The sequence below is a fragment of the Coloeus monedula genome (genome assembly GCF_965178545.1).
Source record: "Coloeus monedula genome assembly, chromosome: 15".
NCBI classification, from domain to species: Eukaryota; Metazoa; Chordata; class Aves; order Passeriformes; family Corvidae; genus Coloeus; species Coloeus monedula.
In genome coordinates, this window is record NC_138795.1 from 18877358 (window position 1) to 18903538 (window position 26181).

General features: G+C 46.2%; 1 protein-coding gene across 3 annotated transcripts; it reads right to left on the minus strand.

Annotated features, from left to right (window-relative positions):
- Window positions 1-4563: 4563 nt before the first annotated feature.
- GABRP (gamma-aminobutyric acid type A receptor subunit pi) lies at window positions 4564-25703 on the minus strand (the record flags this gene model as incomplete). Of its 3 annotated transcripts, XM_082291287.1 has the most annotated exons (11): window positions 4564-4878; window positions 5777-5970; window positions 6506-6658; window positions 8004-8141; window positions 10470-10552; window positions 11404-11621; window positions 13580-13647; window positions 16018-16127; window positions 16837-16932; window positions 17407-17496; window positions 25604-25703. In XM_082291287.1, the coding sequence occupies 10 exons, from the start codon at window positions 17460-17462 to the stop codon at window positions 4564-4566; spliced, it is 1431 nt and encodes a 476-aa protein (XP_082147413.1). The 3 variants fall into 3 exon arrangements, with proteins under 3 accessions (XP_082147413.1, XP_082147412.1, XP_082147411.1); XM_082291286.1 differs by lacking the exons at window positions 16837-16932; window positions 25604-25703 and having other exon boundaries at window positions 17407-17462; XM_082291285.1 differs by lacking the exons at window positions 16837-16932; window positions 25604-25703 and having other exon boundaries at window positions 16018-16130; window positions 17407-17462.
- Window positions 25704-26181: the final 478 nt, after the last annotated feature.

Sequence of the window (26181 nt, forward strand, 5' to 3'; positions counted from 1 at the left end):
CAGTGCAAGGAGTTCTGCCACCTTCCCGTGGGAACACGAGTTGGATGATGGGCAGGGAGGGGACACAGCAAAGGAGCCCAGGGCTGTGTTACACTCAGCTTCTGATTTGTATCACATTATTCTGCTTTGTGTGATAATAGGTAAGGTATGTGTCTGATGCAATTTGAAATCCTGTTGCTGGTGATTTTTGAGGTATTGCTCGTTCAGACAATATATGGTTCAGCTCTTTATTCTGTTTTAATTTGTGTCAATGCGAGTTTTAATTAAGGGAAGGTTTCTCAATGTGGCTCCTGCCAGACTTGCAGACCTGGTTGTTACATAGGCATGCACAGAAGTCCTGTCAGGAATTACAGCAAAGTACAAAAACCTTCCATGTGTTCCTTCTACCTTCTCTGTCCTGCAATGGTTCCTCTCCTTGAACATCTGGAGCCAAGCTGAGAAGCTAGAGTGCTCTGTCTCTTAGGCTCTACTACCTACCTATACTTGAGGTTCGTTTAGAGATAGGAAATCTTGGCTGACTCAATGTGTTTCCACCCAAGGAATTTTATACTTGTATTATGTGCCCAAAAGAAGCATTAAAGAAAAGAATGTTCAGCCTGTTGTACTGGGTCATAGCAGGCTACAGGTGGCTGTGCCCAGTGGGTATGTGCATTACCTGCTACTGTACCCATCTCCTAGGAAAATTTTTCCCCCACAGTATCCAGAATTGAGCTTCAGTCGAGGTGCTTAGCTCACCTGAGAGCAGTATTTAATTTTGCTGAAGTAAGCGGCAAAGGGGGGTGATTGATGCCATGTGCTGGCTCCTCCCAGAAGCGCTGACTGGGGCAGTCCTGGGATCTCCAGACAGGACCTTTTCTGGGGCCAGTCCCATGTGCTGACACTGCTTTCATGAATCTCATCATTAGTGCTGTAAGCACATGAACTATAAGTTAATCCTACTATAACATGATTATTAAATCCATTAATCCAAGGCAGGAGATCCATAATTAACTTATTCTCCAGCATCAAGTAAATGATTCTGCTGTGAGCTTTAAGAGAGCAATTGTTCACTAATAAGCAAAATACAGTGGGGCTATTAGACTATAAGACTGTAATTGTATAATTAAATTATAAATTTTGCATATTTTAATAACATTTTAATTATTTTCTTTGTAAGTTAAAATGGAGGTTCATTTTTTTTAAGGTTTCACATATAATTTAAAAAACCCCAAAATTAACGTCTGTCCCCTACCTGTAAGCTGACCTTTCCATGAAAGGCTTTGACCAGACTCACCTTGCACCTGTCCCTAACAGTGCCTGACTATAGATTTCTCCTGTTACATATTTCAGCGTATTCATTGTTGGTCACTGTAGACATTCAAATTTTAACTTGCAAGGACGAAAGAAGTGCCTGATAGCACCGTGCTAGTATCAAAGGCTTGGGTATGTTTCAGTACAGGCTTGCAGAATCCTTTTCCCTTCCCTGCAGAGGCACAGAGATGGGAGGCACACAAGGAGGTTGAAGCCCAAAGTTGACACTGGTGCTGCTACCAGCAGAGTTCTTCAAAGTGGCAAACCACAGTGTTTCCTGGGAAAGTCTAATGGAAAGGGAGATCTCCAAAACTTGCAGACAATGAATAAAGAATAATTTTTCTTGGCAACCTTAATGTTGATGGATAGGACAGTTTGCCTTGTCCAGTTTATATAAGAGCAGCTGATATAAAATTACTTCATAGCTGGATATTTATGAGAAGTTTCATTTCAAATAATATAGTTTTTGCCTCTGGCGGTGCTGTGGTTTAGCCCTATTATTACTGGGAACTAAATCTTTAGGATATTCCAGCTATAACTGTAGGGCCTGTCTGATCTACGCAGCAAAGTTAATATTTTCCAAAGCAATGGAAACTTTATAATGGAAAGTCGCATCAGCAAAAACTACCTGTCCCTAAAACCAGCCAGGAAATCAGGCACCAAGAGGAAATTTCGGGGATGTTCCTTCAGCTTCTCCTGCTTTCTCTCGCACCAGTACTGAGTGTTCTCCACGACAGTGAATGTGCGGCCATTCTATCTCAGTCCTCCCTCCTCTAGGAAAGCGACCTGAAACCAAGCTGTGATATGCACAACATCCTCTCACCTTGTCTCTGCTGCACGTGGATCTTGCATAAACTGCTCCTCTCTCTTGAGGGAAATAGGATTCACCCCTGGTGCCAGACCTGAGCAATGTCAAAGCAGCAAAGTTGTAACAAAAGCTAGAGCTAATGAAAGCAAGCTGTGAGAGAGCCATCTGCTGAAGTCATGGAATTGATCACCTTGGAAAAGGCCTTTCTGGGAAGGGGTCTGTAGCACAAGTCATATGAGGAGCGGCTGAGGGAGCTGGGAAAGGGGCTCAGGCTGGAGCAAAGGAGGCTCAGGGGGGACCTTGTGGCTCTGCACAAGTCCCTGACAGGAGGGGGCAGCCGGGGGGGTCGGGCTCTGCTGCCAGGGAACAGGGACAGGAGGAGAGGGAACGGCCTCAGGCTGGGCCAGGGGAGGCTCAGGGTGGGTATTATGGAAAATTTCTTCACTGAAAACATGTTGGCATTGGAACAGACTGCCCAGGGCTGTGGTGGAGCCCCCATCCCTGGAGGGATTTAAAAGCTGTGTGGATGTGGCACCTGGGGACAGGGGTTAGTGGTGTCCTTGGCAGGGCTGGGGGAACAGCTGGACTTCATGATCTTGGAAGGCTTTGTACAAAGAAATTCCTTTTTTTAACATTAATATTTGGCAGCTAGTGTAGAACACATTAGGGCATTTCAGTTGGGTTTTAAAGAAAGAAACCAATACAGAAAAGAGATACAGATTTTTTTCTAGTAGACAATCTCTCTGAGGGGTTGTGTTCATATCACAAACATTCACTTTATTACATTTTTATGGAATGGACTTTAAATGCCAGTATATACAAGCCAACACTTCATTATTGGAGTTTGTGTTTATCCACTTGCCATTGTCAGTCTGTTCCCCTTTGTCTTCTTGTGCTGCTCTTTGTAAAAGGTATGATTTATGAATACGTGGGTTAGATCCCTCACAGTATAGCATGGTGAAGTGGTTCAATAAAAAGTTATTAAAGTAAAAAATCTATAGTTTCATGTGCTCTGCTCACCTTCTATAGGAGCCCCCAAGAAGAGATTCTTAAGCTAAGCAAACACTGCGTGCTGAGACTGTAACATAAGCTACAGACTGAGAGGCCTCACTCAGCCAGAACTCAGCTGAATGGAGCCACAGCAGGCAATTCCAGTTCTGCCCACATAACTGCAGGACTGCCCCCTCTCATGAAAGTAGCATAGACAAAAAAAGGGTGGTGGGGTAGGGGAACCTGCCATAAACCATTTATTTTACAATCAGGAAATAAAGACTCCCAGTATCCCTTGAGCTACACAGTACCAAATGGCATTTGGTTCTTTAATGTAACTGTGCCACATTTAATTTATCTTTAAAAGAAAACTCTGGCTCCTGCTAACTGCAGGATAAACAAAGCTGACTTGGGCAGTTTCCAGAGACCACTTAGAATACTAATTTTTTAAAAAAAGTAACAGTGTTACAGCCTAAAATAGAGAGTGAAAGGCTGATTTAGACTAGCCTACCCCAACCCACACGTTTTTCACCCAGCAGCACTGCTGACTTGCCACAGCTGCACAGCCACATAAAAGAGGGGATGACAAATGGGCCAGTTGTGCAAGAAGTGAGCGCTGCTTGTAGCAGTGAAAGCTGAAGGAAACACGCTCCAGGACAAAAAATAATTTGTGAGGAAGACATGGAAAATGGTAGAATCTGTTCAACTGCAGCACAGCAGGAGGAGTGTAAGAGATGGGTTACAAAACGATTTTGCTGCCTCTGTGTTCCCAAACCTCTGAAAAAACACAGCTCTACCAACAACAAGCCCTCCATCTGTCTCAGGGATGGAGAACTTCAGCAAGTGAGGATTACCTCAATGAGTGACAGATGTTAAAAGCAATGAGGCACCACTGTGCAGTACTGAATCACCGGCCTGGCACTGCATCACCTGGGACAAAGCAGCACCATGCACAGGAGCATCCCTCTGTGCTGCGCTGCACTGTGCTCCTGCTGCTGCCTCAGGGCTCTCTCACTGCAACAGAGCAGCTATTGAGGCAGCAATCACAGTCCCTTTGTTATCTCTGGCAAACAAAGAATAACAGCTATGATCCTACACGTCCTCTGGGACATCTAAACTCGAAGGTTCCAACCTGCTCCAAGCTACCAAAATAATTTTGCCGCCTGTAGTGCTCTGTAGCTGGCATGTTCAGTCCTGCACACCCTTCTCCAGCCAGGTGAGGTGTGGAATGAAATGCAGCTATGAGCAGAAGAGCCCAGCACAGCCACTCAGCTGAACAGGCTGCTGTCAGAGTCAGTGCTACTGATGCTGCCACACCAAGGCCTTGCATGCACACCTCACACACTCTTCCGCTGGGTACCTCAGGAAACACAAGGAAGTTTTTTGTCCACACTGAATCCACTGAGGTTAGGTACCTGGATGCCCACTGGCACAATTCCTCTCCTGCTGAAGTAGAATGAAGCAATTAATTTCTACTAAAAGTATAGATAATAAGCCCAATAAAACACATTGACCAGCATGAAAAACAAAGGGAAAAGCAATTTTGAGTAGTGGTCCACATTGCCAGGGTTCTGAATTGTGAAATAACCAATAATCCTGTGCATTTTGTTTCTCAAGACACATTTGATTTTCTCATGACTTTTCATGGTCAAGTCACTGCAGTTAACATTATCGCTGGAAATCTCAATGCTTGTGAAGCTGATTTTCTGTTTATAGCTGGTGATGGAATTGTTGAGGATGTTGGTGATGTTAACTTCTTCCATTTCTTCAGTTAATTCATTTGCAGGCCCCTAGGAAACAAGAGTTTTAAGGTCTGTCTTCTCCTGCAGAGCAAGGAGACCATAAGGACAAAGAAATAAGAGCACAGCTTCATACGTGGTCATCCCAATACTCAAACACACCTGCCAGCTGCTCCCTAATCTTAGGAGGGTCTGAGGTCCCAGAGATGCCTGTTTCCACCACTGTATTTCCAGAGATATTTTTAGATCCTTGAGCAAGTCTTGAGTAATCCAACATCCATCTCCTACAGGATACCCATCTTTTCCTGTCTACACAGTAACTTAATGCCTGGGGAACTCAGTATTGAGGTGGGAAACCTCTTTTGCCCCTGACAGGATTTAGGTCCTTGATGACCACTGGACTACAGTCATACCTGACTATTTAGTTTCTCACACTAAAGCAGAGCCCTTGAACAACTCACTCTCACAATCCCCACAGAACACTGTGGGACTGATGTTTGGAAGGGAGGAAGAAGGGTTCAGCTTTCCTCTGGTAGAGGGAAGTATCTCCCTCTATTGGAGTTACTGGAGCTGTTTGATAGAAGAGCAAAGAGTTGTGTTATACTGGCTCTTCTCTGGCTACATTTGAAAGGAGCAGAAGAGCTCACATGAGCTCAACTCAGGGCTACGGACCCAATTCCAGTGCCAGGCCCAAGTGCCCTTCTGAGTGTGGTCCCATGAACCCAACAGGACTGTCAGCTAAGGCTGATGCTCAGAAGTGCACCAGAGACACAGCACTCCTGTGCTATTCATATGTTTGTTACACACAAAAATTTAGGTTTAGTGCCAATCAGGAGAAGCATTGTTACTGTACCCGAAGCAGGAAGACCATCAGTCTTATTCAGTTAATGGAGAACTAATTGCTGTTAGTCCGAGACCACTGTGCTTATTCAGGTACATCGGGCCTTACCTCTTCTGGTACTTTAGCTGCACACTTCTGTGATGAGCTGTAGTGAGCCACTGCATATTCCACAAGGGCACCAAAGATGAAGCTGAAGCAGATGCCAAGATAAACATCAATGGCCTTAATGAAACAGTTGGTTTTCGAAAGTGAACTTCGTGAGCCGATCATCAGAGTTGTCATAGAAAGCACTGTTGTAACTCCTTGGAAAACAGAGAGACCTTTTCTTGGGGACACTTGGGAGAAATCTTGGCCTACCCTTCTGCTCATGTCATTGCTCTCTATTGCTAGCCAGATAAAGCACATCACTTCTTACCAAATCCAAATCATCCATCACAGCAACTGAAATGCTTTTGTAGCATTAGCTACCGGCTTCACACAGGCTCTCCCTGCCTTTGGCAGCTTGGCTCCAACAGGCAGTTGCCTCTCTTCTTTTTCATGCTTTCAGTAAAAAAAACCCCCATCCTGCTCCCTCCAAAGCACATCACAAAGATCGTGTGCTCTGTCCTCTACTCTCTGCAGTGGATCTCCTGGGAGCCTTGGCCACACACAGCCCTGCAGGTGGGCACATATCCCTGCCACAGCATCTCCTCCACACCAAACCAGCTCTGCCCCAAGGAACAGCACAAGGCAAGCAGACCATTTATCCCTGAGCAGGCAGCTCAAGAAAAGCTAGCCTAGCCTTCAAAGGCTCCTCTGCCTGCTTAAATCTTCTCACTTCCTCAGCCAGTAACTCACCAATGCAGGTTCTTGCAGGCACTGAGTCCAGTGTGATCCAAAAAGAAACCCAGGACAACATGACAAGCAGAGTGGAAGGTATGTAGGTCTCCAGAATGAAGTAAAGGACATTTCTTCTCAGTTCAAACTGTAATATCAGTCGTGGGTAACTGCCTGTTCATGAAAGGAAGAGACTTGGTGAATGTGAGATTCCCAAGGACACCTGAAGTGAAATTGAGACAGCCTAGCACTGGCCCTTCAGCTGATGTAGCTCAGCAGAGCCGCACCACAACCATGGGAGAGGCCTTGCTTCCACCTCAGAGAGCTGATGGAGGTAATACCCCACACGAGGGGACCCCCTCAGAGCTGACACACAGCCAACACACCCCACACGAGGGGCACACACAGCACGGACAGGCAAAGAGGCATCTGAACAGCACACGCCTTGCAGAGGGGCTCCTGCAGCTGAGCACAGCGGGAATGTTACAGCTCAGAGCAGAGCAGGGCCCATGCTCTCACCCGCTCTCTCTCTCTCAGCACAGCACACCTTTCCCAACACCTGCTCTGAAGGGCACTACCAAGTTCAGCCTTATCTGGTGGCTGAAAATCAGACAAAACATTTGTCTCTTGATGTCAGCAGGCTCTGGCTCACATTCCAAAGCATCTGAGTACCTTATAATCACAGAGAATTAGACTGCCATTTTCATTAGCGATTTGTGATCTTTGATAATGGTATCTTTTTGTGCTCAAAAACAATCAGTCACCTTTTAAAAATCAATTAGTTGTAACTACTGACATAAGGGTTCTGAGGCTGGATCAGTAGTGTTTTCAGGATATAGTTCTGCTCTATAAACAATAATTCCCTTTGAAGTGTAGAAACAAAATCCATGTTGTTCATGGGCTGTGTATGCAACAAAACAACAAAACACTGATATTCGTAAAACCTTGTCATTCTAAGGAAGTTTTGTCCCCTTTCATAGTGTCTGTGATTGGAGAAAAGAGTATTTTACACTGATAATGAAAAAAATATTGAATTCTGATCTACAAAAATATGTTATCCATCATGATAGAACTGTAATTTACAAACAAATGTCTATTTTAAAAATTAATTTTACTCTTAGTTACTGTAAACATTGCTCTCCGCAGTATTTATAGACTGCACACCTGGATAAAAGGGATAGAGTTTCTTCAGATACGTGTGGAGAAAAAAAAAAGGAGACTTAAAAAAAATTAAAAATCCATCAAATGAATACAGTATATTTTAAACCTTCATCTTTCTGTGGATTTCCATCTTACAGATTGCAACTGTGTAAGATTTCATACATTGAAATTGTATTGCAATGATTGCAACTAATAGGATTTTATCACCTTTCTGTTCATCTCTTTTTGTGAGAGTAAGATCTGCTAAAGACTTTGCTGGTTCAGGCCTGAGTCAAGAGATCCTGGCCCACAGGAACAAGAGGAGTTGGGATGGGGAATAGTCAAGAGCCTTCTCTGCTCTTTTCTCTCAAGAATTTACCTGTCTCCTGCTGTGACTTCGAGACCAGGGTGTGGTAGCGTTCCACCGTGTACTGAGAGAGCCGCAGCTTCTCGATGCCGTGGACGGAGTCATTTCCTCTCAGCCAGGTGAAGGTGACATCATTTTCATTGTAGCCCCCTTAGGAGAACACAGAGACTTTGTGACTGCTTTGGCCAGTGAAAGCCCAGCTGCTGCCCTGCTCTGTCCCCTGCAGGGAGCAGAACCCTGGTGCTGGCACTGCAGGCTGGACAGAGGCCCCCTGAGCTGTGTCTGACCACAGAGGACACTGGCTGTGCTTCCTTCACCACACTTGGTCTCCTGCTCAGGATTTGGACAGGAGCACAAACCTCTGGGAACGACACACAACGTGCAAGGCTGCTGAGAGCCTATTTCAATTGTTTACGTGGGGTATTTATGTTTTCAAAGATAATTCACTGCTGTCATACACAGCTTGATTACATGCAGCAGGATAGAAGTACTGCAGTGGTTAACCCTCAAATGCAGTCTCTTCAATCTGAGGGGAGAGCAGGAGAACACAGTGGCTAAAAAAGAGAATTCAGATCCCACTGAGCCCCTTACCACGGAGCAGAAGCACATTTCACAGAGTCATCTATTCAAGTGCTTTAAAACATCAGAAAATGCATTTTCAGTTAGTTGAGAACTTATAGCTGAGACTGCTATGTGGTTATGAACCAGGCTCCTCTGACTGGGTACACATTGCCCAGAAAACCTACTCATAAAAACAACTTTTTCTGCAAATCATTCCTCCTATCCTCAAAGGCATTAAGTTACTGAGGAAAAATAAATGCACACAAGATTTAGGTAACACCAAATTCCTGCCTAAAAGCAGTGGGACTCTGTATATGCCATCTGAATGGTTGCCTCCGGGGATGTAAGTGATGACATGACCTCAGGACAGACTGAGGAATACTGCAGTCTGAGAGATAAATCTTGTACTGAGTTGCCAACCTGACATTCCCTTCAAAAATTTGACTTAATTTAGGAAACAAGCCCATCAGTTTCACTGATTTAATTCTTTTATTAAGAGCCCTTCTTTGAGACCATGTGTAGGGACTGTGATTCTGATAATAACCCATTTGTCCTGGTAGAAGGAATCAGATGCAGTTGCAGCTCTATTTACATCTAATTGTGTTTTCTTATTAGACACAAATTACCAGAGCTTGGGCGTGATGAACTCCTAAATTAGGTGTCCAGAGTATGAATCCCTGAGTAGAATCCTAAGCATGTGACTTTTCGAAGTTCCTAAGTGGTTTTATAAATCGTGGTTACTCAGGAAAATTTTATAATAAGTGATAGATTGTTGTTAATTCATCTGGTGTATATTTAAATAGCATTATTTCTGGGCACTTATCCTAATGAAATCTCCAGTGGGCAATATGTATGTAATTTCATTGGAATTATACAGCAACTGAGCATGATGTAGGACCCAATCACTTTTAAACCAGGCCTAAACATGCTCCGCTTTAGCAGAAGAGGCCAATCATTATTATTTCAGGAGCTATTCTTTGTAATAAAGTTAACCATGGTGAACTAATATGATTTTAATGTGAAAATAATATGTGCTTCCCTAGATGCTTCACGCTGCAACCCCAGAAGTTAAAAAATCTGGTCTTTTCAGTGCTGAGATAGTGGAAGTTTGGTTTTTGCCATGCAGCAGGAGCTGGCTGCCTGCTCATCACAGGTACAGAGCAGCAGCACTGCGCTGGCTGAGCTCTGGGGTAACAACCCTGCAGTGGCCTACTTTTTCCTGGAGTCTTTCTCAGCCAGCATTGCCATAGGTGAGCTTTTAATCTAACTGAGAGCAGAATTCAGTGATAATTCCTCTTCTTGAGACTTCCCAGTCTGAGACTCTTCTGTTGATGAGGGTCCCATCCTCTGTACTCCTGCAGCAGTCAGCCCTAGTGGAGGGGCAGGTACCACAAAGCTGGGTTTGCCCTAATTTCAGCTCATGATTTGAGAACCATGTTTAATTCTAGTGAGAACCACCCTTCCTTATGTCTTTTTTACAGTGGGGATTTGGGGGGTGCAATAGGTAGTAGCTACCTAAAAATGTGAGAATTGTTCCTTGCTGTACTTGCACTTACCCATAAGTTAGTTTTGAAGAAGCTGTGTGTTCAAAAGGACCTAAATTTTGAAAAGCAACCAATATTACTTCATCCTTTCTGCGAAAGACTGAATTCCCTACACTTTAATAAAATATTCTTTATTACCACTTTTTTGCATAAACTTCACAGTGACAGGAGTTCTCTGGACTGTGGATTACAACATAAACATTTGAAGAATGATGATGCAGAAGTTGTTTTCTTCTGGACATTATAATTTGCAGGAATAAAAGTCTACTTCAGAAAGCCTGTGCTTTCTGTGCTGAATCCAAATATACAACATGTGTAGTTACTTATGAATAAACAAATTTAAAGTTAGAGTTTTCTAGAATGTTATACTTACAGCTTTCTAGCTGCAGTCGGCATGTTTGTGTGTCCATAGGGTATTTTGACAGGTCCATGTTACAGGCAACAGTAGTAGTGATTCTGTAGGCAGAGAAAGAACTTTGAAAATTGCAATAAAAGCATGTAATGAAACTGCTGTTTTACACAGCAAGCTGGATTGTAAGGCCTCTGCCCTGTCAGTTAGATTATCTGAACCTATGAAATTAATTAACTGAGAACCTTTCTTAAGAACAAGTGCTCTCTGCAGCCATCCCAATGAAAACGTAACCCAAGGAGGAATTTTGCTTTGCTCTGTTGGGATATAGAGTTTAGATTCACTTTTTTTTTCCCCTAGTGCTACAATTTGCACATCTTAAGAAGTCACCACTTGCAACATGAGGCACAGTAACTAACTGCACACGTGCTCTGGCTTGCTCTAATGTGGAGGTAGGTGAGTTTTTCTGTGCAGCTGAGGTAACTGGGACCCAGTTACTGCAAGCTAAGGAGAGTACTGCAGGAATTGCTAACCCAAGTGCAGTGCACATTCCTGCAGTACATGGACAAATACAACTCTTGATAAAAAACAGAAGTCATCACTACATGGCACTGGGTAAGAAAATAGTTTCCCACTATCAGTTAAACTTTTACTGTTGTGATGTCCTCCTTCCATTCCTCCCCCTCCTCCATCTGACTCGACTTTTCCTCAGTGACACCTAAACTTATGAGCTTTCTGAGCAGGTCTCAGGACATAGCAAGTACTGTGATGGGAGATCCTGATCCCTGACTGGCATTTCCAGGAGGCCAGAACAGGGGGAAATGGATCAGCAGAGTATAGTCACAGCTGGCTTGTTGACCCCAAACTCATGACCCATGACAGCTGGTACGGCTCCTGTTCAGGGTAACTCTGGAAATCTATTCTGAGCCAGCAGCACCAAAGCCAGAGGTCTCTGTACCTTAAGGCATACAGGACAGTGCCATTAGAGAACAGCCTGATGAGGCGGTTGCCCACGGTGACGTCGTGCAGGAAGGACCTTTTGGATTCCACGATGTAGGTGTCGGGCACCCAGAGCAATTCCACCAGGCGAGCGTCCAGCGTGAAGCTCTTGTTGCCATGGAAGACCAGCCGTGGGTCTGTCCAGCGCTGCCGCAGGGAGATGGTGGCTGTGTAATCCTGGCAAAGAGAGCAGAGCCTGGGAGGACACGTGTCCAGCACCTGCCCGGCACAGCTGCAGGCACAGCACGTGTGCGACAAGGGACAGAACACATCTTTGTTCAACCAAGCTTCAAGCTTTGTTTTCATCCCAGTTTTATTCACTCTGTAATATTTCTAATACACTTCCACTCTAAGGTGTGGAGTTTGAGGACTAAAGATTATACTTATAGTGCTTTAAGTTTTTAATGAGCAATGATTGTAAATGATGTTTTTGTGTCCATTTTGCAGGTTAAGAGAACAGTTGGGAAGCACACACTTGAGGCCACCCCACAAGTCAGTGATGTTACAGATCAGTCATTGCCTAAAGCTGGGAAATTCCACACGTACTATAAATCTGGTCATCGAAGAGGCATTGACACTTTGGAGAAAAAAGGTAAGTAAATCCCACCTGTTATTTCAGGAAGGTCTTAATAAAACCCCAAACAAATGAAAAAAAGAAAGCTTGTGCCTTCTATTTTAATAGGAATTTTGAATCTAAGAACACTGGGATTAACTTGAGCTTGGCCTGCCAAAATCAACCTGCAGTGACTGAAGCGTTTTCACAGTGCCCCAACAGAAAAGAATAAGCAGCACCCACTCAGCTCTGAAGGTGATGCTTTGCTGAGACTTCTGGATACCACAGGCACTGTTGGACTACTTCACTTCCTTCCTCACAGTCAAAGCCTTTTACTTTCAGAACATCTGTGTCACAGGCAGACTGGCATGGGCGCTTGTGCTAACAGCCTGAACAACTGCATTTCACCGCAGAACTGCTGCCTGGCTCTGGAAGATCAAGCACTTCTGCTTCATCCCATCTCCAATTTTCACATGTTTTAAGGAATTAAAGGGTATCAGTGTCAGCATATGCAACTTTTAAAATTTTATCTTCAGCCTGTGATGTCAAATATTGGGTTGTTATGGCTTTCAATACAGTGAGTTATAGTAGTGGCAAAAGTGAAGAATCCTGGTTGATTTTCCAACTTTTATCAAGGCACAGATTGAGTCTCTGCAATGTTTCCTATATGGCCAGAGAAATTTAGATGGATCATCAAGAAAAAAATCCAGAACAGGAACTATTCTATGAGGCACTTCATTTAAGTTAGAGGTTTGTGAGTAACTGATTTTGTTGCTTCTGCTCCTTCCCCAAAATGAATAGCTTTAGCAAAGTTACAAAATTTTATTTAGTGAACTTGATTAATTTGTTGGGAGGAGGTAGAAAAAAATAATTGGTGGTGGTAGTCTCAAAAAGGCAGAAGTTAACTGTTGAAATTGTTCCTGACTGAACTTCTGACTGCTTGGACTGAAACTATTTGCTGAATTTACCCAAGTTGCCCATAGTTTTGGTCAATCTGAAAGAGGAGCTTTCAGTGATCAGTGTTTGAAATCCAGCTATTATCAGAAGTGGAATGAATCAGATTCACCAGTGGTGGGAAGATGTTCTCTATATATTTAAATTTATTTTCTTTCTTTTCTTGGGATGACCAGTCCTTTGAGCCTCAGACTGTGTCACAGCTCAAAGCCTTACTTCTTCTCCTTGAGAAGAAACCCTGTTCAAGACTTCAGTCAGAGTCAGCACGTGCAACAGAGCCATCCCTATCCCACACGAAGTGCTTCCACATGAAGGAAAGGGATGCCACACAGGGCTGATTTTTTCCATTTCCACAGGGCCTGATTTCCAGAAGGTAATGAGTTTTTGACCAGTAGGACTTTTGGAACCACTTCTATTTACTTGTAAGCCCACATTACAATGGCATCTCCACAGTCTGCAGTCATACATGAGTCCTGTTTTCACCCCACCTCTGAAAAGTGGTCAACGGCCACAGACCAGCAAAGCAGTTTCAAAATGACCATTTCTGTGCTGAACGCACAGGAATACATGCGAAGTCTTCCAGGCAGATCTCATTCTTACCTTGTAAAATAAAAAATCTTTCACTTACCATGTCACTCTCAGATATACTAGAAATACTTGCGATGTCCAGGCTCACTGCAATCTGTACAGGTTCTCCTACAGAGGGAAAGAAATGCTTCAGCAGAGAGAACGGGAGTGTGAAGGGCACAGTAAAGCCTCTCAGGACACTTTGCAGGGTGGGCACTGTCCTCAGTCTCACTTGCTGTCTCTAAAACTGCAGAGGCCCAGAGGGTCAGACACAGTTTCAGAGCAATAAGGTCACAAATTACATGATCCAAAGTACAGTTGTCACTGTTAGGAGGCTGTGGTTCTGTGTTTGGTGATGGTAGCAGGGGCAAAATATCCAGCAGCACTGGCTGTGAAGCTCAGCAGTATCAATCAGCAGCATTTCAGTGGCATTTGCTGTTGGACAGGCAGCCAGGGCCACTTTGTTCCTTGCTTCACAGCCCACACTAGCCAGAGAGCAGCCAGGCCAGGGACCTCTGCGCAGAGCACTTCTCACAGCTCAGGGAGCGCTGGCAGCCCCGGCTCCTGGGGAGGATGCAGCGAGAGGCAGAGAAGGTCCCTGATTCCCGAGAGCAGGCACTGAAATCCAGAGGAGCAGCAGCCTTTGCCGGGTTTCAGCTCCCACCTGACGGATCCGAAAACCGAGCGTCGCTGCCGGGATCCACCGCGAGAGAGCAGCACCGCCCGGGCCAGGGGACACGGGACACAGGGAGAGAGGGATACAGGGACACGGGGAGAGGGGACACGGGGAGAGAGGGACACGGGGACACGGGGAGAGGGGACACGGGGAGAGGGGGATACAGGGACACAGGGAGAGGGGACACAGGGACACGGGGAGAGGGGACACGGGGAGAGGGGACACAGGGACACGGGGAGAGGGGACACAGGGAGACGGGGAGAGGGGACACGGGGAGAGGGGACACAGGGACACGGGGAGAGAGGACACGGGGACACGGGGAGAGGGGACACAGGGAGACGGGGAGAGGGGACACGGGGAGAGGGGGACACGGGGAGAGAGGGATACAGGGACACGGGGAGAGGGGACACAGGGACACGGGGAGAGGGGACACAGGGACACGGGGAAACAGCGACACGGGGACAGCAGGGACCCCGCGCCGGGCCGGGCTCTGCCGATGCCGGGGGAACGCGGGGCTCCGAGCGCGGCTCGGCGCTCTCCAGCACAGCCCTCTCTGCCTGGGTGACAACACAGCGCTGCCTTTCCTCGTGGGACCTCTGAAACTCCTTTTCATCATCCAAATCACAGCGAGGAACCACGAATGGACACAATTTCTAAATCTCTTTCCAGGTGGTTTTGGCTTTGTTTGTTTGTTTTAAAATGTTGATAAATATATTTCGTTTACAAAAGCTGTGTATTTTTTAAAGTAGCTGTTGTTCACATCTCTGTCTATTTTGAAGCCCACTGCAGTTACTGACTACGGGACACATCTGTGAGGACTCAGCCTCGGGGGGAGGTCACGCCAGAGTCCTGACCCTTCTCGGTTAACATTTGCTGCACATGCAGTTGATCTCTGTTATCTCACAAAGAAGCATCTGCTCACTGGTGTCACAGGATTTAGAGGAGCTTTTCTAGTCCTGCATCAGGTCAGGCATTCTCGGCATAACAAGATGGTAAATTCTGTATTGTCCCAGAAATTTATTACCATGGTCTGAAAAAGGAAGCAGCTCAGGGCTACCAGTAGCAGCAGGTCAGTCTACAACAGGAAACATCCAAGACCTTTTGAAAGCTGATGAGAAATTTTTCTATCAATTTTTCATTAATGAGTTCGGGCACAAAACCAAAATTAATAGAAATAAAAATGGTCATTGCTGTTTCTTAAACTTTCAGTTATACTTTTCAGGTTCTGAATGTCATTCTGAGAAACCCTTTCCTCTGTGTGATGACAGCACTCACCTGGAAGGTGGGAGACCTGACACCCAAATTGCTCAATAGCCTCAGGTAAGTTCCAATACCTGCCTGCTCCCAACTCTCCAGTCTCACCAGGGCTTGAAACAGGTTTGTGTCTCAGTGTGAAGTGAAACCATGTGTCAAAAGTCAATGTTCCTGGCAAGAAGAACGGCTTTGTTCCTCTTTAACTGCATAAATAGCTGTAATAGCTGTACATGAGCAAAAGTAAAGCAGAAATTCACAAGGGTCAGGCTCTAAACAAAAGCTTCTACAGTTAGAGCAGAACTTAGTTATTCGGTCAGGTCTTTCATAGAAATGCTAAAGTTTATAAATTCCCTGCTCTTCACCTCACAGCTGGACATGTTCCCAAGCCCCACACATATGTGCAGCTATTCAAGACAACAGAAAGGAGGGCAGCCTGGGACACCAACTCATTTAAAAGAAACACAACCTTTGAAACTGCAGTATCCTAGAGCAAGCTTAAAGCCTGCTCTCCCCTCCGCATGAGCCTTACAGATTGATTTTAAATGCTCCCATGTGTGGAGCCAACATACCACCAAAGTAGGGCCGGAGGTATTTGTTGTACCCCGTGGTGAGGTTCTCAAATCCGGGGAGCGATGTTGTGTCCCTGCCGTGCCAGAGGGATCCATGGCCCAGGGAGCACCTCCTGGGGACACAAACACGAACTGTTACATGTTGGGCTGGGCACATCTGGTGTGCAGCTGCAACTGTTTCCAGCTTGTTCTCAAACAAGCAAACTGCATAAAATAGTTATTAAAACCAAGTAGATAATTGAAATCACAAGCATTTGCTCACATTGCTGTCTTGGCTGAATAATTAGCACCTTCAAGAGGTGGGAAAATGGCAAATTGCCTCAGCCGATAGCTACAGGTTGCACACACGGTATCTTAAGAATGTTCTTAAAATATCACAAAAATCAAGCAAGGTCTGTAGATCACAAGCCTTTACAATAACACCCAATCTCCCCTCCCCACCCTTCTTGTACAGTCTGTATAAGGAACATGCATTTCTTTTTTCCTCCCATTTATGACAACCTGAGACAAATCTTACAGCCCAACAGCTCCTCCTCTCTAATCTCTAGTCCCCTAAATAAGCTTCATCCTCAAATGAGAGTGTCAGCTCCTACAGCTGTTGTCAGGAGTAATACTGCAGGGGAAGAAGGGTGGAGGACTGTGCACTCACAGGCACCCCCAAAGCTCTGTGTGCAGTGCTGTCAGAATTTATGTTTTGTGGCTGGACATTGAAGGCAGGAGCTGCATTTGAGGCTGACAGCTCTGCACCCTCACACAGACAGTGAGAGGGACAGGGGTTTGGACTGTAAAAGGTGTTATGGTGCAGTGGCACACACTCACACAAGGAAAGTGTAACCAAGGGAAGGGTTAAGAGTTTGTTCTTGCTTTGGGCAGGAGACGGGAGGCAAAGCCTTTGCTGATCCCAGTCTCAGGACCCTGCTCTAGGCAGGAAGCAGCCATGGCGTTACTCACAGCTCTCACCCAGGTTTTTTCTTCTGTTTCCTTCAAAGCTGGGTTAATAGGGCCTTGGAGCTGCAGGATTTAGACGAAACAGGACCTTACAGCAGAACCAGGTTTTGCACAATATATATGTAAATACTTCAAGAAATTTGGGACTTGTAAGTCCAAGGACAGTAATAACAGAGCTGGGAGCCCTGTGGGAGGCATTTCTGGTAAAAAACTACAAACTGTGCTGGTTCTGAGCAGGAAATCGGGCGTTGCACTGTCAATGGATACATTGTGGTTTAGGGACCTGTGCAGATTGCTCTCTCCTATACCACATCCCTGACTGCAGCCTGCTTCATTAGGATGGGCTGGATAACTGGAAGCATAGTTTCCTTTTGACCCACATTTTTTATGTGAAATATAATTCAAAAGTTCCCTTTAAAATAAAACAAACCCTTCACCTACCTTTGGGTTGGAAGGAAAAGACACAGACCAAAGAAGGAAAAATATCTGCAGAACATCTCTGGAGATTGTTTCTGTATTTGCTCTGCTTGTCTGTGAAGAAGAAAAGAAAGACGAAGTTTTGCGGTTTAAGAAAAATTATTTTAAGGGAAGGAGACAGGGAAAAGAAATGCTGCACAGTCAGAACCATCATGGAGTGATGTTAAACATTCCTGATACACAGTGGCTCCTGCCCTTTTTCCTGGCTAGTGTCATTTTTCAGCAATGTTCTATCTTAACACCACATAGAAGACCCTGGTGACAGCTCAGGTCTTGAAGTCCTCGACAAGCTTTAGCTCCTCTCCTGTCAGTATGGGATGGCAATTAGCTGATGTTGAGAATGAGACCATGGGAAGGGATTTATTAAATAGGAGAATGCGTGGGTAGTTCCCAGAGCAGTCAGACTCTGAAGCCAAGAGAGATCCTGTCCACAGATGGCACTTCCAGCATCTTTTAGTCCCAGGCTCCCCTAACCAGCCCCACAGAAGGGCTGTAACTCTGTGCTCCATTGACTGTACCTGGGGTAAAGCCCTGCTATTAACAGCAATGCTGGCAGGCCCCTCAGCGTGCAGTACTGCTGAGGTCACTGCACTTCAAAGGGGTTTCGTTGACTTTTCTTGGAGTGGAACCGAGTTTTGGCTGCTGGCCCAAGGCTCCTCGGGCTGGCCTTGGAGTGGGTGCCACAGTGGCAGCTCTGAGCTGTGCTCTGCTCCACTCTGATCTTCAGCTCCCTGCTGGAAGTGCTGCTCCAATCACACACGTTTTTTTCAGACCTAGCACCTCTCTCATCACATCTGGCATTTAGAGCTTCAGCTTCCAATGTGGCCACACCATAATAACTCAAACATCACAAATTTTCTGCCTATGTTAGATCCTTCCTGTAATAGCTCCCCACAGCCCAGAGGACACTCTGCCTCCTCAGCTAGATGCCCAGCTCTGGTGCTGTGCCATGGACAGCAGAGCTCTAGGAAATAACAACTTTGTCCATACAGAGCCAGTAAAACACTTGAACATTCAAGTACTATGAATGCAGGGCATCTCACTGGAGAAAGGATAGGTTTTTTCAAAACACACGATATGCTCTAATACTGGGCCAACATGTGAATTTCCAACAAGGCTTTTTTCTTCTAGCCCATTCTCTGAAATGGTACACAGATGTTTTTAGATGCTCTCAAGTGCTCCTCACTAGAATGTGATGATGCAGGACCAGAGAGAGAATCATTTACCCACTCACATCAATGTTAGACCACAGTTTTGATTGAAAAGGAGGAGGATTGGTCCAGGTTGTTTAAATGACTTGCAGGAAGATGTTAATTTTACAAATGTTCAGCTGAGGAACCTCTCATGAGCATTCCTCATTAATATCCCATGTTTTGCACAGGATGACTGTAATGATAATAAATATATCAAAGACTGGGAGGCAGCGAAATGGAAATCTGTAAGTACTCCTGGGCAAGAAAAAGGTGATACCAGTGCCCAGAGATGAATATAACCACAGCATTTCTTCACTGCTCAGTGTGCCAGTTAATGCAATGGCAATTCTGCTGTTAAAGGGCAGGGGCTTTCATCAGATATTACCAGTAGTGGGAAGAAATTATAATAAGATTGTGTATTTATGTCTCTCTGTGCAGTAAAGGGTTTCATTTTAACAGAAAAACATAACCTTCAACACTGTTTAGTTTGGACATTTGTGTCTGGTCAGTGAAAGCATGGCCCAGGCAATACAGAACAGCAGCACTTGTGATGGCAGTACCAGCACAACTGATGCCAAGTTTGCTTCCAATGCCAGGTAAAGCAGAGGAGGATTACTGAGGATCTTTACTGAGTGCTCTGCTCAGTTCAGGGTGTGCTAGAGTGGGAAATGCAGAATAAAATATATTATTACAGAAAGATTCTCAAGTAAGTAGAATTTGTGAAGAGTGTGTGTCATCTGAGTGAACAGAACAGAGGAGCACCAAGATAAAGGAACACATAGAGAAAACACATCAGACATCTGATTATTTGCACATTATATCAGACCAAGGGCATAGTCAATGCACCAAGAGGCTACAGCAAATACATGGTCACAAAATCCTCAGTCAACATGTGGAAAGTTTTCTCCCAAGCCTCCAGGTAACAGATAAATGTAAAATAAGCTGTGTGTACTGGGTAATTTGGGATTACTTCTCTTGGTCATCTTTGATGGCACTTACTCCCACAGGTGCTGACAAAGGGAACTGGTTTCCCTTGCAGCCCTGTACTGGCAGGCACAGCTGGGGGAGTTCAGCACTCAATCCATGCAGTCGAGCAGTTGCTACGTGCCCCAGCCCACCCCTGCAGGGGAAAAGCAGCAGGGACTCAGTGACCTCTCCCAGGAGAAAAGCAGTGATGGACAGGATCATTTTATTTTGTCTCCACTCTGGCTGAGCACCTGCCTGCCTCGGCAGCACTTGCCCAGGACAGGAAAGGAGCCGGCGGGGCTGAAGGGAGGGAGTGAGGGTGAAAAGAGCTGCCAGTGACGCAGCTTTGAAGGTTTGACAACACACTGACAGATGAGCACGTAAAGAAAAAACAGGAGATGGGGCCTCGAGGAGCACAACTCAGACACAATCATTCATCTTACACATCTATTAGTCTGAGTTTCTGCAGGGCAGTGAAACACTCCTCACCGCAGGAAGTTTTGGGTGAAAACCAGCCCCATAATGTCTTGAGCACCTCCACAGCCCACTTTTACCCAGAACATTTATTTTGCTCTTGCAGACAGCACAGTCAAAACTGCACTGCAGCTGCACGTCCTTCCATGCCAACGTTCAGTTTTCCTCAATAAATACTCAATATCCACAATAAGCCATGCACATTAGAAACACAAAGCACCAGCATTTGATGGAGCAGAATTTAGCTTTCAGTTGATAAATGCTTTTACCTATTGTAGTAAGAGGTGTAAGTAAAACCTTATCCTCAGAGTCAGTGAGCACACCCACGAAAGGCCACTGTAGCCCACTATGAATAATTCATCTTTCTTTATAACACCAGTAATGCTGTCCAGCCCTTTGGCATGGCAGGGTTACCTGGCTGCAGTGACTGGCAGTCCAGTCCCTGTGTGCTCATTACCCAGGTGACCTTAGAGCTGCCAAGAGTTCATTGCACCAACAGAGTCACTGCTGGACAATAGCTAGAACACACTCAGTGCTGAAAAGCTGTGACTGACTTGCTTGCCACTGTGACACTGGATTTGTATCCAAGAGCCACTCATGCTGTTTATCTCTGGCTTGCTCCATGCAGCACAGGGGGTGTGTGCTGGTGTCCCAGGGGCAGAGCTGTGGCCCAACACAGCCACCTTCAGATGGCCTCTGTGTCACTCATGTTCCTACAGTCAATGCTTTCCACCAGCTCAGGGCCTCTGATGAGTATAAGAAAACATAAAAGCTGAAACACTAAACAGAAGGTGACAGCCTCCAAAGGCACCTTGATACCCTTTCAGGTTTGTCAGATCTTGCCAACACTTTGGCAGCAGCTTTGCAGCACTTGCTCACACTGTCCCCCATGCCAGGCCACGGCTCTGCCACAGTTTGATCACTCTCAGCAAGGGCTTGGAGGGTCTGAAAACGCCCTGGCCAACTCTGCCCAGGTCTCAGTGGTCCTGTCATCCCTTCCCTGAGACAGACTTCACCAAAGGTATTTCATCTGGATTGGTTTCCACATTACCTTGTTTTTAAAGGCCATTCAGCACCTTGTTTTCTAGTGCAATGTGGAATTAAATACAGTAGTAAAACAAGCACGAATTTTTTTAAATTTGGAATTGTCCTCATTTTAAATCACTCAAGAAATAGCATAAATGTTCCCCACTTCTAAGAACAGAGCAATTAAGGTACTCAGAGGTCAAGTTATCCGTCTCTTGAGTGGCATCAGTAACAGACTGTGTGTCAAGATGAACAAGCCTCCTGCAGAACACGTACCAACCCTCCTCGCTCAGGTCACACCCAGGCTCACATTTCCCCAAGAAATCCTGGCGGGCAGCAGCACCGGCAGCCACAGGAAGGCACCGCAGCGCTCCCACTGCTGCTGTCTGAGCCCGGCACCGTGGAGCAGCAGCAGCAGCACCCTCCACATGTGCACTGCCTCATTTTCCCTCCGCCTTCTCCACATTCCATTCGGACCCACTGCCCCAGACCCTGGGCCCCCTCCTGCCGGGGCGTGGGACTTGGCCCGGGGGCAGGCACTGCTCTGCCAAGCACCGGCTTTACTTAAGCTAATCCTTCACACAAGTGACCATCAATAACTGCTAACCTACTTCCTAAAAGACACAGATCAATTGACAGAGTATTATAACCCCTTAAAATATTAATGCCCTATCAGGGAGACAATTGCACTGGGCCTAGGGACTCCTCCACTATTAGAAATTATGCCCCAGCCTTAAATAAATTAACTCAATAAGTGTCTTACCATGAATACAAATTCCTGCTTAGGGCTTGCAAATAAAATGATTTAGAGCTGTTCTTTGAGGAAAGATGAGGTGTTTAAACTTGCAAAAGAGCAAGGGCTGCCATATTCATTACTCTTTTGTTTTAAATGGACTGCTTTGTTTTAAACTCAAGGCATCCCTTTCAGAAGGGAGGGGGAAGTATCTGGAAAATTGTTAATTGCAGCACAGGGCACCTGCAGGACACGAGGAGGAGCAGGCTGGTGGCACCGGCCAGCAGCGCCGTGCTGCTGCCTTGCTCCCATCCGTGCTGGTAGGAGGTGGGCACGGCCACCAGCTCTGAGAAACTTCATCTGCATCCCCGAGGCTGGAGGGAGCCATTCTGCCTTGCCTCGAGGTCCAATTATTTCTCAAAAGTGGATGCAATGTTTCTGGTTGTTACTTTTCAGTTTGTACATACAAACAGTTCAGCCCTGAACTGCAAGATACACATAAAGGACACAGTCCAGGGTTCAAAAAGAGCCACACTGATTCCACTTGACTGAAACACAAAGGTTTGTAGAAGAGACCATAGATTCAGCTCACTTCTTTTGCCCTAGATAGAGGAAAACTCCATCAAAAGCCACACACACGGAGGCCCTGAAACACAGAATTTTACAAGAAGCTCGAGGAGCTTGCCTTGGCAGCAGCCTCCTCCTCCATTGTCTTCTCTTTGCTGCACTGGGTTTGCACATGGACCTGTTGCATTCCCAAGGGATGTATCAGTGAGCTGCTGAACTGTTATGACCCAAACCCTCGCAGCAGGAATACTGCTTGTATGCTGTAGCTTTTACCTACAGCATCTGAATTCCCTTTTGAGTTCCCTGAGGGCTGGGATAAATTTAATATAAGTCTCAAGAGTGAGAAACTCAGACAAAAAGAGAGTGCAGACAGGGAGAGGGGGTGCAGCCCGCTTGGGAGCAGGGGAGACAAGCAGTGGCAAGAACAGCTCTCTCTCCCCCCTCCTTACTGGCCACCACATCCCCAGGACCGAGAACCGACTGTGGTGCCTGCACTACCCCGGGAACCTCGGGCATCCACCAGCACCTGTGGGCACCAGTTCCCAAATCCTGGGTCAGAATCCTCCCAGCTGCCTCTGTTTCCCCACAAGCCTTACACTTACAGCCGCATGCAGCCACCAGCCCTGAGCTGGCCCCACTGCCCAGTGGCCAATGCTCACCCCCGGACAGCCCACACAGACACCACCAGCCACCAGCACAGGGCTGTGTCACATTTAGGGCCACTGAGCTCTTCAGGTAATGGGAAGATGTATCTGTGCAGTAATAATGAGTGTCAAAGCAATCTGCACAAGGTAAGGTTAGAGCAGTGACTTGCCAGCCCTGAGCAGCAGGTCGCAGCCTCGTGGGAGGGCAACAGCAGGTGACCACCCCGTCCAAGCCCCTGCTGCCACCCCTCCTGTCCCGGCACCTCGGGGTCCCCGCTCTGTCCAGGCGCCGCCGGGCTCGGCTCTGCCGCGGTGCAGCCGGGGCTGATCCTCGCTGGGGCCGGCAGATCCCGGGGGAGATGATTCCTTAACAAGCTGCTCTGCGTGCTACCACAGGGCCATGGAGGGAGGAACGCATTATCAGCCCCGATCCAGCTTCACAGCCTGCTTGCTGCTTTGGTTCTGTCTCCCAAAAGCAGAATTAATTGCCGGGAAAATGCAGATAAATCAATCAGTTCATAGCACATTTATTTTCTGTAGTTGTGCACTGGGCTCCTGGCAGCTTCAAACAACAGCAACTCCCACTCGTGCTCCAAGGAGAGGTGAGGGTGGGGCTCTTGCCAAAGACTACCTGCAGAAAGGAGCGTGGGCAGGGCAAGGTGGAGGCTCGGCACCAGCAGCGACCTGGAGCGAAATGCCATCACAGCAGCAGTACTGCCCCCCTTCAGCCTTTAAGGTGACTGCCAAGCCAGACCATCGCATAACTTATCTTTCTAGATTTTCCAAAATAAATGCCTGAAAGACAGGCTAGAAGGAGGAGGCAGAAAACTGACATTCTAAGAGAAGAAATGCTGTTTTATACTGTAGACTTATTTACAGCAAACTCTGTGACTTGACAACGGTGTCTACAGCAACAGAGAAAATAAACCACTCAGTCGTTACCAGTAAGCTTTTTTTGGGTGAAATGATAAAGCAAACACAAAGCTCAAACCTCAAACCTCAGACTGCACAGGAACCACTCTTAGTCTGTGCTTTCCCACCCATGGCCCTGGTCCCAGGCTGCAGTGCTGCTCAGCCATCACCATCGGCTGAGACCTCTGCCAGGGAACACTCAGGTAGTGACCCTTCCCTTCCCTTCCCAGAACAGAAGAGAACAGACAAATACCCTCAGTGCCAAGCCCCATCCCCACATCATCTCTGCTCTTTCCCCCTGCTCTCAAAAAGGGACTTGGATGCAGCAGGCTCCTACCACAGCTCAAACCCCACAGCTGTGGGAGATGCCATCAATGGGGCTGTATTTTGTTCTGTTATTTACATAGCAGGCCCAAGACTGCAATTTTTTCTCCCCACAGTTCCAAGTGTATTTAATTGCTTAGTTAGAAGCCAAGCAAACACACAGCCCTGTCGTCTCTGTGCCTCAAGCGCCATCCTCACTCTTCATGGGACGGCAGAGCGGGGGCCAGGCTGCCCCAGCACAGGGGAGCAGGGCTGTGGGTCCCCTCACTGTTGTTTCTGCAGGAGCACCCCTGGGCAGCCCAGAGCCCCCTCAGAGCCCCGGGGTGCCCAGCACTCTGCAACACCCCCTCCCAACACCGGGCACTGCTCACGGTGAGGCAGCTCCTGCTGTGAAATGTCCTGCAGGTTCCAGCTGCTCTTTGAGAAACACGAAAGGCTCACAGCAAGTGCTCTGTCACCAATCCTGCTGTGTTCTGAACAGAGCCCACGGGCCAGTGATGCTCATACCAGAACCAAAACAACATTTAAAGTAAGAGCAAAAGTTCTGGACTGACACCAGGAATGTTTTTTTCCAATCTGTAACCCTATTTCATTCGTTGCCTATTACCAGCTGAAAACATTTTATCTGTGTGCACATCAGCACCCAGTGTTCATGCCTTTTAACTTCACTTCAAAGATAAAGAATACAATTTAAATGTAAAAAAAGGTTGCTGTACCCTCTTGTCAGATACAGGAATGAGTCTGGGAACTGACAATTAATTGGACACTCAGTTTTAAGTGCACAACGTTTTGTTATTATCTCAGATAAATGCACAATTGTGGCTTTATCTTTGGCCAAAGCTTTTACCTGATATGATGTCATTCCTTTTTGCTCCCTAACTTGTTAAATAAATATTTCATCCATACAAGTGACTTCAGCTGTCAAAAGCTGGGCAGATATTTTAACTACACCAGATTAGGATCTATTGGAATAATTGCGTACTTTTATGTTAATAGGACAAAATACACTCTGAGACAGCAGATCAGCTCAAGATGTACTCATTAAATGAGCTGCATTAAGTACTAGCTTCTAGTTTGCATGTTCAAGAGACAGAAAGTTATCTCTATTGGTGGTGCCTGGTATTTGGAACTGTTCTGAATGCCATAAACATCAAAGAAGTTTAATTAAAATACTTTCTTTTAGTTTAACTTCCCCCCAAAGGACCTAGGCCTATATTGTTCTGTCAAGAGGGGGGTGGGGAATATTTTTAAAAAACTTCCCCAAACACTTTAAATTAATCCATGATTGCTTTATGCTTCTCTGCAAATGAGATGGCACTGACCAGTGGGATCCATCCCAGGGCCACTGGAGCAGCCACAGAGCCTTGGGAGGTGAGGATGCAGCAAGGACCCCCACAGCTCTCAGCATCTCTCCAAGCACTGCAGCAATGTACCCAATGCAAAACCTTTTGGATTCTCATTTTGTGCTGAACAGTCACAGAGAGCTGTCACAGACACATCCCAGTGTTCTGCTGCTGAGGTGGCTGGATGTTGATTATAGGACAACCCCTCCTCTTATTATTTTCACTATTTGAGAATAATAATTCTTGCTGAGGAGTTCTGGACAGTGGAAGACTGTGGCTTCATGTTATTCATGTGGGATATGTGTGCTCACAGCAGAGGAGAGAGAGAGAGAGCAGATAAATGCCTCACCTGAAGCTCTTGTCCTCTGCTGTTACAGGTGAGCAGTGGTCCCATGGCACTTCCCCAGGAGCTCCAGCACTGCAGGCGTGGGAGCTGCTCCTTGGCAGAGTCCCTCAGGCACAGGCTTGTCAGCTGCCAGGTGTGCGTGTGTGCTATCTCCACTGGGAAGGACCTCTTTGAAAAGCTTCCTCAAAGAGCACTTCAGAATTTCCAAAAT